We start from the raw sequence: 19,922 nt of genomic DNA, 5'->3' as shown, positions 1-19,922 counted from the left end.
TTAAATGAGAGAGACCAGTGGCATTTCAATGCCAGCTCTTACAATAGCATCATCACTGTTAGACAACCTCAGCACTACAACGGCAAGAAGCTGAGTGTGCATCAGAAGGAAAAAAAATAAAATCTGCATCAGGAACAGCTTCCATATGCAGAATGTGCAGAATCAACTCACTGTAAGCTCTTCCAGTAGGTCTGAGCTCCCTTAGGTGTAGGGATACATTCTGTAATAGTTATGGATATAAAGTCTGTGTTGAAAGGAAATGCAAACAAGTTGTATGTATGCTTCTTTAACAGACCTATGACTTTGCTCTTCTAGCCCCTATGTTCAATACCAGTAAATACACCTCTTCACCAAAACACATCACGCATGACTACTTTATTCCTGGCTCCCTGGAACAGCTCTGCAAATTCAGGTCAATTTATAAAGCCTCTTGAGTTCAATTAAAAGCACAGATACTTCCACTTTGCAGAAACAAGACAGAGAAAAGCTCAACATGCTTCTTTGCTCCCTTGTGAAAAAACAGAATGAAAAGATGCATCAGTGCCTGCTCAGAATCACTAATAAAAGAATTTTATGTGAAGTAAGACACTCTTTTGAAGACTACAGTGCAAAGACCCCATACAGACTTAGATTATTTCATATGGGGTATAATCCCACAACAAGTAGGGAAAACAAAAAGCAGAAAATCCAGGCTCTTAACCATCAGGGAAATCCAGAAGTGTGCTCAGTAAGGCCTTTAATGCAACTGAAATAAATCACCAAGGAGACAGAAAAGGCAGAGGGGAGAACAAGCTTCAAGCTCCCCAAGCAGCAAGTCCAATTGCTGGAATCCAAGCAACAGCTACTCGCCCACAGATCTTAGCTCTCAGGTATGCCAGGGAAAGTTAACTTTAGAAACAGAGCCAGAACCTGCTGTGGATGCACTAATTATAACAACATGAGCCCACGCCTTTTCTGCAGAAAGTACAATAAAATCCCAAAATTCAGCCACTAGTCTTCCTATAGGTCATGTTTTGGAACTTCAAAAAGGCTGACCACCAGCTGTAGCGTGGGACTGCTGAGTAAGGAAATAACTAATCCAAGTGACACAATCAATAGAGTATTGCATTGTCACAAAGTTTTCTTGTGATTTAAAAGTTACCATGCCGTTTATTGAATGTAACACTTGAAACAGTAGCACTTACTAGGAGGATGACTTCTGTAATGCTAGCTATTCCCTTCAAAACACAGGCATAGTTGATACAGTCATCCTATCTAACTGAACTGCTGACTGCATGCGATACCATCAGTGAACTGTGCATCCGACAAATTCACAACAGATTTTTGCATTTCAGACTGACAGTGATACAAGGTCTAAAAGGCTACTCAAGAATTACTCTTAATTTTAACTAGTTTTAAAACATGCCCCTCAGCAACACTGGCCTGGAAAGCAGACAGATAACCATCTGGTGACATGTGACACAATAAGAAAAACAGTGAAACAGCACAAGGATTAGCAATGAAATGTTTTGGAAATGGGAAAAGAAAGAAGCTTTCAACAAAGATAACCTATCAAAGGAGTTTGGCCCTTTCACTGCCAACTGCTTTTAGGCTCAATATGTGGAGCAAAAGCCAATCACTCATAAAACAGGCACAGCTAATGACATTCTTGGAAAAAGTTCTTGTTTCACCCATCAATTACGCAGCATCAAAAAGCACCACAAACATCAGCCACACAGAATTTTCACCACTGTAGTTATGCTGGAGTTGTTCCTTCCTTGTTCTGTACAGTTCAAAACAGGCTCATACATTAAGGACAGTTCTAAGCCTTTCCCATCTTTGGGCTTTACACAGTCTTCAGACTACTTCTAGTCTTACGTTACAGAGAGAAACGTAAGACCAAAAAGCTTTAACAGCACAACCTTAGCCAGATGTTCAAGTACCATCACTAATCCCAGCCTCACTGCTATCTGGAACAGCACAAAGGACAAGGCCGCTGTGAATGTCACCTAAAGCAGGAACCAAGGTCTTCATTTACAGGCTCAGTGCCACAACAAAAGCCAGGCAGAGGGGGTCCTTCCTACTGTCTACTAAAGACCTGTTCATGCACTACTACAGAGATGCTCTCTTCCCGGAGTGATCTAATAAATATTCTAAATAACAAGTAACTTAAAGGTTACAGATTCTTAACCACTCTTTCTTGTTTCTGCTTCAAATCAAATATTCGTAACCTGCTCTGCTTGCAGACATTTGTCATTTGACACATGATACCAACCTGATGTCCTGACACCATCCAGATCACAACCAATCTAACATATCTACACTACTGCTTAGTCCTTCAGAGAGACATATTTCACAGACTTATTTACTATGACTGCTTTGCTGTTCTACGAAGTGACATCAATACCTCATTATTTCAGTTATTTCTTGCCACTTAATTATACCCACACTGCCCACTAACTTAAGTCTTGATGCCAGTAAATGTAGTAAATAAACTCCTCCAACTCCCTAGTTTTGCTCATTGTAATTTTAGGGCTTTCCTACATGAGTGGTCTGCATCTATAAAGACCTCAAACCCCCAGCTTCCCTTGTGCTTACTGAAGAGAGCAAAATACTTAAAAGAGCAGAGGAAAAAACCTCCCAAGTGTTCTTAAAATATAAGGGAGGAAAAGAACCCTGGGCTTGAGGGGCAGGAGGAAGTGGTAAACAGATGTGAGACTATGCATCAACAAACATCACAGATAGTAAATTCTGTAATTCACACAACTACGATCAGAAGGTACTAACAGAATTCCAAGAGAAAAGTCAAGCATGGCTAGTAGCAAAATGACATACTAAAGGCAGGGAGAAAGCAACTTAATGAGATGCTACAAGACAGCTGAGCCACAGAAACTGACCACACATGCATATTATTAGCCTTTCACAAACATCAAGGAAGATGCACACATTCCAAAGTCCATGGAAAAATAAAGTGACTGTATTTTACTTCATAATGGGACAAAGAGCATACATAAGAATCACTAAAGGGATTCAACTGCACTTAAGTCTGACTAGGTGTCATGGAGGACTCTCTTTGCCACAACACTTACAGCAAGTTAAGTGTACTGGTATGCCATTGGACAGGGTCCTAGACTGGGCAAAAACATCCTCACTCTAGAGCAGAAATGTCAGTCCACAAAATGAAAACTCTTCTGTGCTTATGTGCACCATAACACTATAGTCCCTGGTGGTGTTTTCTCCCCAACCCTTCCGACTCTTTTATTCAGATTGTATTTAGAAGTCTGAATTGCACTCAGTGAATACCAAAGCTCAGCAGCATGCCATGAGCAGCTCTGCATCAGGGCAGACCAGAAGCTGTGACTGTTTCCAGCCTTTATTACTGTACTGTCATGACAGATCAGCAGGAATAATACCAGGAAAGTGCAGATGTATATTTTCCCAGGATTAATGACAATTTTCCTCTTCCTCCCATCTCCTCATTAAGACTGTAAACACTCATCCTGACCAAAGACACATGGCACCAAAATGCATTTGGCTGGCATTTTGGCAAACCCCAGGAAGCCACGTTACATACCTATCAGTGCATATGAGAGGAACTTATTCACAGAGGTGAGGGCCAATCCAGTTATAGGACCTGTAGTGTCTTCAGAACGGATCACTTCCAGGAAAGGTCGAAGAAAGACGTTGGGTTCAATTTCAGATAGTTCTATTAAAATAATAATTTAAAAAAGACATTAAATTTAATTCCATAGGTTTCATTTTAATTTCTTTTTACGCATTTACAGTGAGCCTCATCTATGAAGAAAGAAGCCTGCAAAAACTTTGTTTCAGAAGACTGAAAGGTCAGAGTTGCTTCTAAATATCATACATATATATTTCTAAAACCAGTGGTTTGGGAAGCTTGCTTTTTCTTTCACAAATCGAATGATCTTCTGAACATCTTTTTGTAGCCTTCTAAAACAAATCTTACCATAAGAACACTCTGCAAACACCACAAAAGCAGTGCTACATAAATTCACACTTTAATTAGTTGGCAGATATGGTTGCATTTTCCTAGTAGCTCCGACCACATGGATTATGTAGAACCTATCCTAACTTTTGCCACTTTTCAAAAAACCACAGAATTGTATTTCGTAACATCCTACTATACATATAACCCCATACTAATCCCATGCAAAATATAAGACCAGGATGGATCTCTTGCAAGAATTTTCCTGAATAAAAACCACGTTTCTGTAACACAGTATGTTTTCTTGGTGAAGACAAAAACAAACAAACAACAACTAGAGTAAGTAGAAAAAATGACAACACAAGGGAACAAGATAGGAAGAGTCCTGAAGAGAACCTAGGAGAAAAAAAAAAACATTAAGAAGGTCATCCACAATACAGCCAGTACAGAGGCAAAGAAGAGAGTAGTATAAGTGACATAGGTAATCCTGAGGCCAGAATTTCTGCAATACAGTTCTATTTAAGTACAAAAACTTGGCTCAACTTGCTGAAATCTACATTTTATTCCTAACAAAGGAGTTATCAAGTCTAATGGCTCATAATATCAGAAACACTGGCTTTTACATTTTCAATGATACAGTATTTCAACTAGGTGTCATAAGAACTTCTTTGGTACTGGGAAGAAAAGGCCTGCAGCTCCTGAATTGTTACAGGAGAAAGAGTCTGCAACTCCTGATTTGTTAGATAAGCTATTAGTTTTGTACCTGCCAACACAACCCAATAATTTTACTTGGGAAAAATATTACTAAAATAATATAAATCTTCCTGATTCTAAGATAATTTAAGTTCTATTTTATCAGATTTCCTATTCCTTAAGTATCAAGGTAAAAAGCAAATAGAAAGCATCTTAACAAAGACCTCTGAAAAAATACTGTGAGGAAGCAAAGGAGAAAGAACAAAAGTTTTGTTAATGTTTCTGTTGCTGCTAATGCTTTGTTTGCTTTAAACTGTCACATGATTCTCCACAGACTTAAAACAGCAATAGTTTTGCATTTAATGGAAACAAAACTGCAATTAAAAGAAGGAACCTGAGCCCTTCACCTTCCAGCTACTGGTTCAACTCAGGCCAACATCGTTAACTTGTGAGAGGTTAAAAAGAATGTGATGATTCAATCTTTTTGGCTTAAGAACAACTCCCTCAACTTGTCAGATAATATTCTGGTGTGGCATTACAATTGTGCCACCTCCCAATAGCTCACAGAAATGCAGAGGATCGTAAGACACGCTTTCATCAATATTTATTAGAGTGTCCTTTGCAGAGCGCTTGTGGTTATGAGCATTTGGACAACATCAAATATAACATGACTAGTAGGGATCAACATCACAACACTGTCAGTTCCTTCAGCCTCTTTCATCCCAGGACAGAAAGGTTGAACCTTGATCAGTAAGAAAATGGGGTTTTGGCAGACGCTTGGATTAACATTTCCACCTTCAGTTACTCCACATAGAGCAAGCCCAACTGAACCAATCATTTACTCTCCCACCAGAAGGCAGCAATTCAGTTTCTATTTTACTGGCACTGAGGTAAACACAGAACGAATAGGCTCCATTAATCTTACACTCTCCACAAATGAAAAAAGTGGTACACAAGAAAACATTAAACTCTACCCAGGAAGATGAATGATAACCATAGGCATCCTGCTCACCAAGAGAATTTGCACAAGCCTCTGATGTTTCTTTCTTCCCTAACCCACAAACATCTTAACAGCACTTTTCCTCAGCAGTAAGTTGAGACACAACTGCACAAAGGCAGAAGGGAAGACGTGCCAAACAGCCTACTGAATATACAGCATCTTGTCTCACAGCACCCCTACAGAGCACGCGCATAGCTGCACAGCTGCAAGGAGATGAACTAGCCAAATTTGCTACCAAAGGATCCACAGGTTATTGTGCTCTCCATCTGTGGGGCTCGCTGCTCTGAAATAGCTTGATCTGCAAATGACCAGTGTGCATGGAAAAGTTTTGAAGTTGCCAGGTTGATAAAGTACTGAGAGTGTGGGACAACATCTGGATGCACCACCAGAAGATTAATGAGAACATCTTGATGCTGATAACCAACAAAGAAGGGACTGAGTTGCGGATGCGGTGGTTCACCAAGATCTGTGTTCCTGTAAAAGCATCCTGTAAACACTGATATGTACCCATATTTTACCCAATGTTCTGATATGTACCCAATATTTCATCTAGTACTTGTAATAACAATGAGTTATGATAGTCAGATGTTAGTTAAGATTGTATATAAAGGGACGATTGCAGCATTCATATTGAGTGTATTGCCGTCTCATTTCTTCGCTGCTAACATCCATTAATCCAATTTCTGGACAATAAATAGACCTCACGTTCATAAGGCTGGGGGTCTGTGTCTCTATTTTTCTTCTTTCAATTGGAGTCCTACTAAGGACAAGACAGATGTAAATCTTGTGAACTGGCTGAAGGCTAGATTCCCCTATAGTTAAACTGGAAGTCTCCTCTTCCACTAAGATCACAAAATGGTTTGTCATAATTAGGGTATAACTTCAGCACATGCTGTTGGTTACACAGCAGCTCTGTCCAGCTTCCCTGATACTAAGAGACACCAGCTTTTATGGTAACACAGCATTTTACATTAAGCTCTCTGAATCAGATTGCGTATGCTGGAAAACTGTTTCAGACTGGATAGCTGCTGCTGTGTCATCAAAAATAAAAAAATCAAAAATATAATAGACATGAAGAGATTTACCCACTGTTAATTTCATTTTGCAAAAGTTTTATCTACAGTGCCACACTTTCCATAGTACTTTGGCAATGTAGGAACACATTCTTTAAAATAAACTGCTCTATTCATAAGTTAAGACTACATGAAAGAGAAGCTGAAAGGCACCTAAAGAGAACCTGCTAGGTCACATGAAGTCTGCAGCTTTCTTAGCTATCTAACTTGGCAAGCAATGCAGCATTCTCCTGAATAAATAAATAAGCAAACAAATCTAGAGATTTTCAGGAAGGGCAGTAAAATAACCATAATTTTAACAATTCCTTTCCCAAAGCAAAGGTTGTATGAAGTGAACACCGAATGCCTGGAATTATGTACTTGAACTTTTTAATAAAACTTTTCCAACAAAACAGCTCTGATTTCTCATCTCATTGATTCTTGCAAGTGAGGAAACCACAGCCACACAGAGCTCTGAGAAGTGCTGATAAAGATGTTTCTCCAAATACACTTCTCAGCAAGAGCTATTTCTCTGTGTTTGAATTAAAAAACATGGGATGCTACTCTGCTCAGATAACTACACTCAGCTGAAAAAAAAACCCTCCAAGCCTGACCTCAGACTAACATACTACCAGAGGTAAAAATGAACAAGCACACACAGGAGATCAAAGCTGCACTGGAGATTCCTACAGGCAGTCTTCCTTGTCAGTCCACTCCAAGCCAGAGAAAATAATATTACTTAATATGAACAGTATTTATTAATATTAGCAAGATCTAGTCTTATATGAAGAGCCCAGGCAGCTTTAGGGACTGGAAGGAAAGCCCTTTCCATTCTTTTAACATATGATCCATGGGCCCCTTATTTGAAATTTCAGGGAAGCCAGCAGAGACCAGCACCAAGACTGCACCCCAAAACACTCACTAACCCAAAGTATTGAGTGGAGATCAAAAAGTAGGGAAGGAATATCTTAAGCAGCACATCAGAAAGCCAACTCCAGGCTGGCAATTTTAATATGAGGGCAGAATCTCTCAGACCACAGAGCTTTCCCTCTCTCAACCTATGGATTATTTGCACTTAGGCACACATGTCTATAAAGATATTTAAACAACTAATTCATGTTTAAGCACCTAGCTCCCATCTCAGCAATCCCACCCAGCCATTCGGGCACTTCAGCAAACAAGCACTGGCAGACCTCTGGCGCTGCTCGCTCCTGAGCACAGGAGTAGGTCCCTCTCGGAAAAGGTTTCTTATTGTTAGCACGCTGTTGGCACATTCCTGATCTAAAATGCTCACACAAGCTGCTTTCTCTGGCAGTTAAACACTCATGAATGACTCTTATCAGGATCGGCTATGCGTTCCGAATCAGGGTAAGTGAACGAGAAAAAATTGTTTATGACAAGTTATTTCAACATCATTTGTCCCCAGGACAGGCAACTGCAACTCAAACCGCATGACCTAGACTCCTCTTTAGCAGCAGCTGTTGGCCTTTGATGCCCAGCCTTCAGAAAGGCTGTTTAAATTTTATCCCACGCACCCCTCCAAAGCAGATACGCTCAGACAAGAACGATGCTTAAACACTGCTCTGTACAATGAGCAGGCATTCTCTTTCCTTCTTAACTTGAGAAAAAGACAAAAATAACACTAGCAGAGAAGTCCAGAAATTCAGGGCTTCAGCCTAGAAGCATGCTGAATTTATGCCACAGAAAACTGAGGCACCAGCAAGTATGCCATAGCTCACTGTCAAAATCCCTTTCTGCAAATCTTTCTGGTCTACCTAACACTGTATGAACCTTATTCTTGGTTCACCCACTAAACACCAAAATTTTTTCTCTTTTTACTGAGAAATGACTGCACTCTCTTTAAGCAGGCCAAAGAGGGAAGTTTCAAGTGAAAAGGACAATTCTGCTCTTGCCTTTTAAAAAACACGGGAAAGCAGTCAGTAGCCACGCTTCTCAGATTTTCAAAAGCATTTCTGAAGTCTGACTGCTGCACTAACTGGAAGTTTATTCTCCCTTAGATACAAACATACGATCACTGAGCTAGGAGCAATTCCTTTGACTCAGCCCCACAACTATTCATTAGTTAATTTAGAAATTATCAAACCTAGCAAACAAAGTACTGTAACTCATTTCTCCCTAAAATTATACACAGCTTGAATTTGCTCCTCACAGAGTAAGTTAGGCAGCAGCCACAGAACGACACATGCACACTGGTTCTAGGTCCCTCGGCAAAACATATTTTTCTATACTATTTCTCATTGCAAAAAGAATGGATTACTACTTACACAGTCTGCCCTAAAATGATTAAAGTAATTAATAGCCCTACCTCTGAAAATAGTGATGGCAAAGTCCACTAAGTTTAATGCATCAGAAGAGGTCACCTGACATGTCCTAGAGAAACCCCAAAACATGATTGCACAGTCCCAGTCTAAACTCTTCATACATGGAGAGAACTGGGTTCTACACCTGCCCAACGAAAGAGAATTAACTGCAATCCTTTCAGTGTTTGCCTGTGCAGTATACTCTTCAAACCTGACTCTCTGTGAATTAGAGCAGTTACCCAGGACCACCATATCAAGAGGAAACAGTGTCATTCACAGCCACACGTGAATGCAAAGCTAGAATCACAAATGCAGTTTGACAGGGGGAACCCTGAGCTGCCAAGTCTGTTCTGTTTGCCTAATTTCATTACAATAGCACAAATGCTTCCATTTGTCACACTCCAGCTTCATGTGTTTATCTCCGTTTCATTAAACATGACTTTAACAAATGACTATTCCATAGTGCCAAGATCTCAAGAGCCCCTCAGAATTGAGATTTTTTTTGAGAAGGGTGACAATGCATACTGAGCATTTGGCAGTCTTGATATCCTCTGGTCAGGGTGGCAAAACTCAAGTGAAACACTGTCTCCTATAGGAACTATTTACCTCTACCAGCAAAACAGGAGCGCTGACAGTCCCAGCAGTGTCAGATAAAAACCCTGATAATTGATGGCTAAAGCCATGCTTCAGATTCAGCTGTTCTGACCACCCATTACAAATCCCTGGAAATTTTTTCATAGCAGGTACTCACTCTAGTATCCTCAGCCAAAATGACACTGCAAACTCCAACTGTGCAGCCACTGTTATTTCAAGTGCTTTTCACCCAGCTATAGTATTCTGTTCCAGAGGGAGATACACTTCGGTGATATTACTAAAAGCAGAAGCTCACTTCATTCACAAGTGTCATCAATAGGAAGCAGCACAAAGCACAAACAGTTGTGGTTTCTACACAGATAAAGTACAGAAGCAAAAAAGATTCGGGATGATTTCTGAGCCCACCACTACTACTCAATTCTCTCTGAATTTTTAACACCAGGTATGCTGACATACTGCTGCATGCAGAACTGAAGTTGTTGAAACAGGTTTATTAAAAAGTTGAAGCTGGAAGAATTTGTTTAATTCTGCTCTAACTTCTCAGCACTCAGGTGACAGCTGAGATTGACCTAACTGTTGATTTTTTTTTCTTGAATTGCAGTTGATGCATATTCAATGTATGAAATGTGGAGTAATTTGGCACAGAGAGGTTGAAGGCCACTGGTCTCACTATGGCTCCCAAAATGTTTCCTCTCACCCTGTGACCTGAATACCTCTAGGAGAACCTTGACTGTTCAGATGAAAGTTAACAAAACAATTATCCTACCCTACATAGTAAAAACCTATTGTTTCCATATTGGTCTCCCACAAGGGTGCTTAGAGCCAGTGTCAACAGTAACACCCATCTACCCCTTAGTGTAATTTCAATGCTAATCCACACTTGTTTTCTAGAAACCTTTCCTCTTACCTCATACTGGAAGATAAGCACTACACCAACACCTGATTACACCAGCACATTGCAGAGAAAGATTAGATCAAGATCCACGGTTTGGAAAGCCACATATGCAAATTCAAAATTACGTGAACTTTGATCTCAATTGTAGACAGAACTACAGCTCTCAGGGAAAGCGGACTGAGCTGAGCTGAGCCTCTGATAGGCTCCAACAAAAACTGATTCGAGTTCCTGCGGCATTCTGATGGGCTTTCTCCCAGGGGTACAAGTTACTCAATACAAAGCTCTGAGCAACTCTGAAATAAGAAATGTCATCCTTCACATCCTTTACCTGGTGTAGGGAACCTGCTTTGGCAGGGAGGTTGGACTCGATGATCTCTTGAGGTCCCTTCCACCCCCTACGATTCTATGATATGCTTATACAGAAAAGGTTCTTCAGTAAGCTGAATCTCAGTTAATTTCACAGATAACTGGAAGTTCAATTTTTTTGTTTTTTAATAGAAAAAATACCCCACAGCAGCAAAATGAAAAGGCCAAGAAGTCACCAACACCGTAGTTTTTAAGAAGACTTACACTCACTTCAACAGTGTAATATTTTTAGTAGACAGTACTGAAGCACCAGGAACTTGCCAGATGTCCATAGAGGAACACCACCGTGCTCATAGCAGTTTTTGGGATTAGCATATTTTCCAGATTCCTACATAACGATCCTCATTTCTCCTAATAGGCTCAGCATAGCTACAGCTATCGGTAAATAGCAAAGCTCTCCAGCTGGTAACTGAAGAAAGTGTCAGCTGCATGGCGACTTCTTTCCCTGAGCCATGTGGAAGAACAGAACCACAGCTGGAGGTAACCAGCACAATACACACTTCTCCAGCTTCACCCACGGACCTGTGTACTTCACAGTACAGGGCAGGAGGTCTGAAAAGCTATTTTTACAAGCAGATTATACTGCAGTTAAAAGAAACATGACAATACACGTGTGGATGTGATACAAGCATTATTTCACAATTCAGTAGAATCAGCAAAGATGCAATAAATCAGCATCGTCCATTTCTTTATAATTCACTTTGCCAACATCTGGTGTCCATGCACACTGCTGACAGGGAAGTAACCACATTTCTGGACTTGCACCTATCTCTATTTTTTGAATCAAATATATCACAAAGCCCGAATTTAAGGTTTAAGACTCCACCACTGCTTATCTTTTTTAAGCACAAAAATAAGCAAATTATTATTCTGTTGCTAAATAAAAATGAAGGACTCATTCTGACAGAGGTCAGTGCATTGTATAAGAAGCACTGTCTTCCAGTATAGGAAACAACCACCTTTACCACTGCTTCCAGAATCAATGCTACTGAGCCTAGTTCAGAGTGGTTTTCTGTTAGCTGCTTACATAGGTCTCAAAGAACTTCCTCCTCCTTACTGCAAAGATCACAGTCAGTGTTCACCACACTAAGTAAGCAGCACCCGTTACTGAACTGCAGGAAAAAGAAAAGAAGTACTGAAAACAAAAATCTGTAAGGAAACCCTGTATGAAAGCCTAACGAAAGCACATCCCTGAAATGCTGGTAAGCTTTACCTTTGATCTCTGTTTAGAGACAGTTGAAGTTATTTCACAAGATTCCTTACAGAAAAATCAACACACAGGTCACAAGCCAGTTCTCGCGATAAACCTGCACAAACTTGGAGCTTCAAAACCCAGGGGCAGTCCTCAAACATAGAGACATTCGACTCTAAATGAAATTACTAAATCAAACTAAACCAAAGCAAAAAGCAGTCATCCCATGACAAATTCATCTGCCCTTGACCAAACACTGATAGTTATTGATCTTGCTGCTGTTGTGAATTAGAGGCAGGTTTCCCAAGGTTCTCTCCTAATACGAGAAAGAGAGCATGGCCACACTAACAAGGCCGACTAGGCTAAATGAAACCTATGGGGAATTGCATTGCACAGCCAAGTCCAGAGGATGGACTGATCCGTCCATCTTACTGACAGCGCAAGTTTGATGTGTGTCATGTTTAAGCACTCTTTTTCCTCTCTAAAAGAAATTGGCACATGTCGAAGGAAGAGCAATTAGGTTGTGATACTTTACAGAACTCCATTCAGTCACTGTACTTGCTTTGCCATGGTATTTTATACACGTCTTGCACAGTACCAGGTCCAAACTAAGTAGGCAGTTTAAAAGCCCAAGAGAAATTAAAACTTTCTTCCCTGGTATTTTAAAGCTCAGTAATTCTCCACAGCCTTGTGTGTCTACCATGCTATGAACAGCTTTCTCATTGCAAATTCACCATAAGGTTGCATAAGGGAAAGCTTCTCTATTTCTACGAGGCTGGACAAGAAGAATTACATTTTATCATCAATTAGCTGTCTGAACATTACCTCGGCCTGTATACCCCTCCTCTAGGGAAGCTGATGAGTGCCAAAGGGAAAAATAAAAAGGAATCGAAGAATAACAAACCCCAAACAAGCCAAGACGTTTCTCATATTGCCAGAGAAGCTAAAAAGCATCAGTGAGACCGACAAAATCCAAACAGTGAAATGAAAAAGGTCTGATGGCCCAAAAGTGAAGAGAATCTTTAAATGACAAAAATCTCTCCAAGGTTTAACATACCCTTCTGTTATGATTTACACAAGTACTTCTATCCAATCTGAATCAACCTAGGAGACATTCTGCTTCATCTTGCAACTACCAGGAAGTAACATTTCTAAGTACTAATGGCAAAACACAACTGCCCAGAATTCAAGTACCAATACCTAATTCAAGCACCTAAGTTGCCACTGACGCAAAATGGGAGTCCCACGGGAACAGGGTTCAAGACTTTTTCAGAATATTAGTTTCAAACCTACAGTGACAGAAAGGAGGATAGAAGCAAAAGGAAGAGAAGACTGGCCCAATGGCAGTGAATACCATTATTGCCTTAAGACACTGGAACAACAAATAGTTTAAGCAATGTTTCTTTTTTCCTTCAGCAGTGCTGAACACATACAAACAAAAGTAAAAAATCCAGAATGCTGCATTTGAAGCACAGTGCAATTCCTAGAATGATGAAAACAAGTGAATTTTGTGTTCTTGAGGATGGACTGAGGAGAGCATTTATCCACACAACTCTGTGCTAGACTGAGTAACTGATCACAGGTAGGTACAGCATTTTGCTCTCAGCCTCTACTTGTAACAGCTTCACAATTTCAGGCAACATGATTCTGCTACAGTTCCTCATGGGAAAGGGAAAATAGTTGGCCTTTGTAAGCACTGTGCTGTCAGCTTACCTGGGAATAATCTCAACAAAGCGATTCACAGTAACAGCGATGCAGCGAAGGCTTCCTGTCCTATCACCCCACTTTTTTTCACAGTCTAAAATTTAACTAAGATCCTTGATGAAATAAGTTTTTTTAAAGTGCAAATATAAGTTAGGAAAATATACAGAGCACCTTACAACATCAGTTAAAATAAAAATAAATGTTGTGATTTATCACACAGAAAACCAGTAGCTCAGTTTGTGACACACCAAGGCACATGCTGGAGTCAGGACTAGAAACAGTGTAGCTGCGCTAGGACACTCAATTTTAATGTGGTAGCGTTAAGGAACTCAACCACAAAGCTTCAAATTTTAGGGGAGCTGATGAATGAGGAGGAAATGAACGTATTTTTTTCCAAAGCAGCAGTTAAACAGATAGTAAATTCTCATGGCCTTGTTGGAATGAAACCACTTGCCACAGGGCAGTATCTTGTTCAGCTTTGAGGCCAATGCTTAAACAAAATGTGACTTTAGGTAACAGAAGGACTTCGAGAGCCCTTCCAAAAACCGGGATGAAATCCCAAGGCTCCGGGAGGGCAAGGCAAGCACCTGTTCTCCTGAACAGTCCATTTTTTTTACGCTGCATACTTTACACAGAAGCCGCATTATTCTGGAGAAGCTGCATTCCAGCCAAAAGTGCACAGTTAATGTTTTTTGCAGCCCCCAGCCTCCAGTGATGGATGACTGTTTTATAATGAAATACTTTATGCTCAATCAACTTACAAATAACGGATGTTTTATCACACTGAATTAAAAAGAATGTTTGTAACTAAAAAAAAAAAAGAAGCATCAGACAAGAGGATTGGTGATGAGCAGAAGCAAAAGTTATTCCTATTAAGGGTGGCTAAGGGAGAAAAGTCCAAGTGATACTTCACATTAACTCTTTCACTGCTCTCCAGTAACACATGAAAATGAGACATAAGGCTGTATTTACTCTACTCCAAAAACACCTACGTATTAATCCTAGATTAGATTAGATTACTGAGACATTAGTATACAAGGCATCTACAAAGAAGTTTGGGACTGTGATGTCTCAATCAGGTTTCCACAAAGTTAAGGTTATTAACTAAGCATTACCTGAAGATAAATCTTTCAGAATACTTTCTCATGCCTTCTTACCTCCATATAGCATTACCAAAACCAACCCTCAGACAACCCCCTTCAGCAACTGTGGCGTTCTCTCCTCCCAGCAGTTTTTTCCATCTCTCAATGTTGAGTGATAAACCAGAGAAGTACTCAAGACTCCCTGTGCTCTAGACTACTGCCGTTTCGAGGTCAAGGTTTGGCAGTAAACCTCCAAAATTCAACTGATAGCCTTGTTCAAGATTCAGTGCTGGCTGTTACAAGAACTGCTGTTGATACATGCTGCAGGCCAAGAAATCCCATTGCTAAACAAGAATACACTGGAGACGACACTAGCCCTTGAAAAACCCCACAGCAGAAGCCCTCGTGCTTTCAAATAACCAGCACAAGTTTCTAATCTAATCCAAACAGAACAGAATGTCTATTCAACATCCTACTATCTTACACTTTTGAGAAAAGAGCTCTTTCTAGTAGTAATAAAGCAATGGAAGAATACAGATAAGCATGAGATGCAGTGGACACAAGTTACAACAAGGGGAATGCCAATTAGAAAATATGCAAGACGTTTCTTAAAAACATGTGATTGAACACCACCAGTAATTTGCTCAGAGAGGCTGTGGGAGCTCCAGCCCTCGGGGTATCCAGAATTCAGCAGGCTGCAACCCTGAACACAGTCTGACTCCCAGACTCGTCCTGCTCTGAGCGAAGGACTGGAGCAATGACCTCCAGGTCTCCTCCTACCTATACTATTCCAATTCCAATCTGTGTTCACTGTGATACAAAGCAAAAACAAACCAACAAAGCTTTCTAATATTTTGCATTACAAATGTAACCACTGTAACAATCACCAAGCTAAAAGGTTCCCTTCACAGACCTTCTACTGGTTCATTCAAGCATAAATTAAATACAAAACAGGAGCCTGTTCTAGAGCTATCCGGGTTTGGGACCACAACTTCAGCTCTAGAAGATTTCCCTTAGTCACAATGCAATCACTTCAACCTCCACAAAGTTCAAAGTATCTTTATGGAGCCGTTTCACTACTGTTTGAAACACTGAAAATATCAATCAGTCCATGACTGCGGACACAAAGCCCAGTGCTCCTCCCCTCTCCATTCCTCAGCTGAAGGCAGGTGCTCAGTGAATTGGACTGAAGGGAGAATAGAGTTTCCACCACCTGCTTCAGCTTTTAGTATCCAACTGAAACTGCTGCAGTCCAGAGTCAGGCAGTCTGAAGGTGGCATTTTCCTGCTCTGTGAAGGACTGAATCACAGTTCAAGAAGAATCCAAACAGAGAAACGAGTGAAAAGAGCAGCAATGGACAAAGGATGCTGCTACTTAATTTAATATGGCCACAGAGAAAAAGAAGCTGAAGACACTGTGCTGTAAAGTACCACATCTCTTTACAACTGAGCATCTCATTCACCCTCTGCCTAAAGCTAAAGGCTGTGGGCAATGTTGAGCGTGCATTATGTTTTCACATTTTTATATCCTTTCAAAGAATGGTTTAAAATACATCATTGTGTGCTTTGGAATCACCTTATTACCAGAGTAATAATAATAGTTATACACTAGAGTTGTTCTCCTTAGGAATGTAAGGATTTAAACTTAGGAATGTAAGGATTTAAACTTAGCAGTTAACAGTTTAACTTCAGTTGATATTTTCCTCTAGCAGAAAGGGGTATGGGGATATATATATATATATATAAAACAAGTATGTAACTGTTTTAAAGAAACTAACCTCCTCCACACATCCCATCTACCCCAACCTTACTTAATCTTATACCAATACGACCATTGATTGAGGCAGAATTCTTCTTCCACCAGTCAAGGCTTCCTTGGCCACAGAAACAGCTCACTGAAATTTCACAAAATGTTGGAGAGCCAGAAAGCAGGGCGGAGAAAGGGTTAATCCACAGCTGGGAGAAAGTTTCCCTGGAAAATTGGAACACATGCTGCGGCTGTGACTAAATTTCACACTGGTTCTGTTAAGTACAAACATCCACAACTGTGTGCATTTCAGAGAGTCAAAGAAAAAGAAATGCTCCTTATACATCAGCTTCACCTGCTAGGTTCCTTCAAATTGATAATGACATGCTCTGGGGAACAGCAGAACCCTTCAGATGCACTTCACATTTCAAGCGGAGATGAGGCCGAAGAGGGGAAAAAGTTATTACATTGAAGGAAGTAGTCCTTTCCTTCCTTGCTCCCAATTTATTTTTTTTTAAGCACACTGAAAAGTCAAGCTATGGCCTGTAGGAGTAGATTTCACCACTTAAGACTACATATATCAACACAGAGTCACCTGAGCTGGGATTTTCAGGACATCAATTCTACACAAGAACATCAAGGGAAATTTCACAAAGTGAATGTGTCTGTAGGAAGAATGTCAACCTAAGCCCAAATGAAATTTTTGTTAAAAAATCACGACGGTGAGTGGCTTCAGCCCCTCTTAGGCCAGTTCTGCATGCACTTACATTTGAAAAAAAGAAAAGAAAAAATAAAAGTGTTGCTTAATTAACTATATCACTGCTTCTTTTTGCCCATACTCCCAAACACAATTCTGTTCAGGTCCACATGGACCATTTTCTAGCCGTGCCTCTTTGACAGGAACTTGTATATGCAGAGTGGTCATATACAACCACTCCTCCAGTTTTCACTATCTATTTTGTCACGTTAACTTTAAAGTTTGCAAAAGATCCTCAAAGCAAGGTATAAATCACTTGCTTTCACCACATAACAGACTCTTCTGCTGTCACTGAAGTACCCAGACTCCAAATCTATTTTCACTAATGGGTACACAACTCCTTTTTTCCTAGTTTATGAAAAAATAATCTTCCATCTTTCCCTACTCTCCACTTCCAAGGAAGCTAAGCAAAGTTCCAAGTGAAACAGAAAAGATCCATTCTTAAGTCATATCATGTGAAAATAGAAGTATTTTTAAAGTTTATTTCTTTAGCTGAATTGCAATCAGGTGCTCATTTATATTCTTTTACACTTCCTGGCAGTGACTTGTACTTCCTGCCCCAGCTGTCTAGCACAGTACTCACACAAGCAACATGTACTCGCTCACATTAACCTCTGATTTTCAGGGACTGCAGAACTGACCAGCTACAGACCTAATCCCCTCCTGTCACAGGGAGAAAGGCCACCTACAGCATTACACTGTTCTGTACTGGATGTTCTAAGTATGGGCTAAGAAACAAACAATTGCTATTAAATCAATAATATACTTGTTTCCACGCACCATGAAAAATAAACCCCTTAAGAGATCAGTAGGTGCCAATCACTTGAATGTAATAAGATTCAGGTGAAGAAGTTAAATCTGTGGCTTTGGGAAGTTAATTTCCAACAGTTCAATGTCTGTTGTTTGCCACCCATGGCATGGAGTCGGCCATGAAATGTAGACACTGAGAAATCTGGAAATCTGCAAAGCACTGCACCCCACAAAACAGACTCCTCAGTTAGCACAGCACTTGCTGGCTCAGCTCAAAACTCAGGGTAAGTGCCAGGCAGGCCTCAAACAAAAGGGTACCGACTGAGTTCAGTGAGGGAAAGTGCTGAGTCTAGAATCCAGGGAGGCACAACCCCAGGCACCACAAAGGCTCTGGCAGCTCAAGGGAGGTGATCCTCCTCTTGCACTTAGTGCCAGGCCCGGTTCTGTGCTCCCCATTATGTGACTGGAAGGTTTTAATCGTGGCTTCTAGAGCTCATGGCCATCAAAGATAGAAAGAGGGCTAGAGAACTTAACTCAGCTGTTCTTTTTAGGTGCCTCATATTGTGGTGAGCAAGGAGAGGAGGGGCAAAGTACTTCACAGATATCAGACATTGCGGTCTTTATTACTGCACTTACATGCACACATGATGATCGGAGAAGTGTGGCTGCCAGGCAAGACAGATATGAGATTAAAAACCAACCTACAATTTAAGATGTCAATATTTGTTATTAGCTATGTCACCTGGGAAAGCTCTAAAAGTATGTTTGATTTGAGGTGTGGTTCTTTTTAATTTCTGGGATTTCAGGCTCTAAAGGTAACTCTAAGAAAGGAAAATATGGAAGCTATCTTAACTTTGAAATTAACTTTTGTACCACCTTAACTTTTTCGATAACTATTATCTCATGGGAAGCAGTTCTCCTTGACACTGTAAGCTGCTGCCTTACTTAGAAAAAAATACATGTTCCCCAGAATTTATTAAATCAATTAAAAAATGGTTTTAGACTTTCCATAAGTCTGTATTTGTTCAAAATGCTATCCACTGTTTACTGACATGAATGTATAGGTAATCGTTTACATCAGGAATGTTTCACAAGGGAGCATTTTAAAAATATCAAGCAATCCCTTTACTTAGTACTGTATACATTCACATATGATGGCATTCCAACAGAATTTAGCCAGGAGTTCCATCAGCTATAACTGAACTAATGGGTGATCATCTCTCACTAAGCTGAGCTGTTACCCACTGCATAGCTAATGCTGCATTCTATAAATAAATGTTTTTGCTGATCTGTACCCTAAATAACTCCTGCAACCCCTGAACAAATGTCAGCATACACAGACAAGGACAAAAACAAAATAATGAAGTTTTGAAGACCAAAAGAAATAATGATTACTGCCCATTTAAAACACATTCCTATGAGCTACATAATCATCTCAGAAATGATTTGACTAATAATTGAACAGCCACCAGGTAGCCTAATAGAAAGGCCTTCCTGCCTCCACCACATTAGACTTGTTATATGTCACAGCTAAGGATCTTGCTCTGCTCTACATGAGAAAAATAACTTTCTGAATGGAATTATGTCCTAGCAGTTCCTTTGCTTCCTAGTATGTTTTCAGAGTAACAATCCATCCAACAATCCAGGATACAGGAGGCTTCAGAGGATATGAGAACTCTCTCTTACAAACTGGAGCATCACTGTCTCCTAAACACATCTTAGGCACTGTCCCGTTAGGCACTGAGGAGATGCAGCAGCACTGAGCAAGGCTGGGGAGACAGTACCTCACAGTAGAAGAAACCTCAAATTAAAATCTCAAATCTAGATAAACTAAAACAACAC

General features: G+C 40.2%; 1 protein-coding gene across 2 annotated transcripts in view; it reads right to left on the bottom strand.

Moving 5' to 3' along the window:
* The window catches only part of GBF1 (golgi brefeldin A resistant guanine nucleotide exchange factor 1), a 94,788-nt gene that overhangs the window by 37,842 nt on the left and 37,024 nt on the right, over positions 1-19,922 (bottom strand). For both annotated transcript variants that reach the window (XM_065746218.1, XM_065746219.1), the window contains exon 4: positions 3,554-3,685. In XM_065746218.1, the coding sequence (XP_065602290.1) occupies positions 3,554-3,685 (132 nt within the window). The remainder of the gene's footprint in view (positions 1-3,553; positions 3,686-19,922) is intronic.

This window comes from Cyrtonyx montezumae, unplaced genomic scaffold, assembly GCF_038088225.1.
Source record: "Cyrtonyx montezumae isolate F1298 unplaced genomic scaffold, pur_monq_1.0 scaffold_4, whole genome shotgun sequence".
In the NCBI taxonomy this organism is placed as follows: domain Eukaryota; kingdom Metazoa; phylum Chordata; class Aves; order Galliformes; family Odontophoridae; genus Cyrtonyx; species Cyrtonyx montezumae.
Note: the sequence above shows the minus strand (reverse complement) of the source record. Positions and strands in the feature narration are given on the sequence as shown.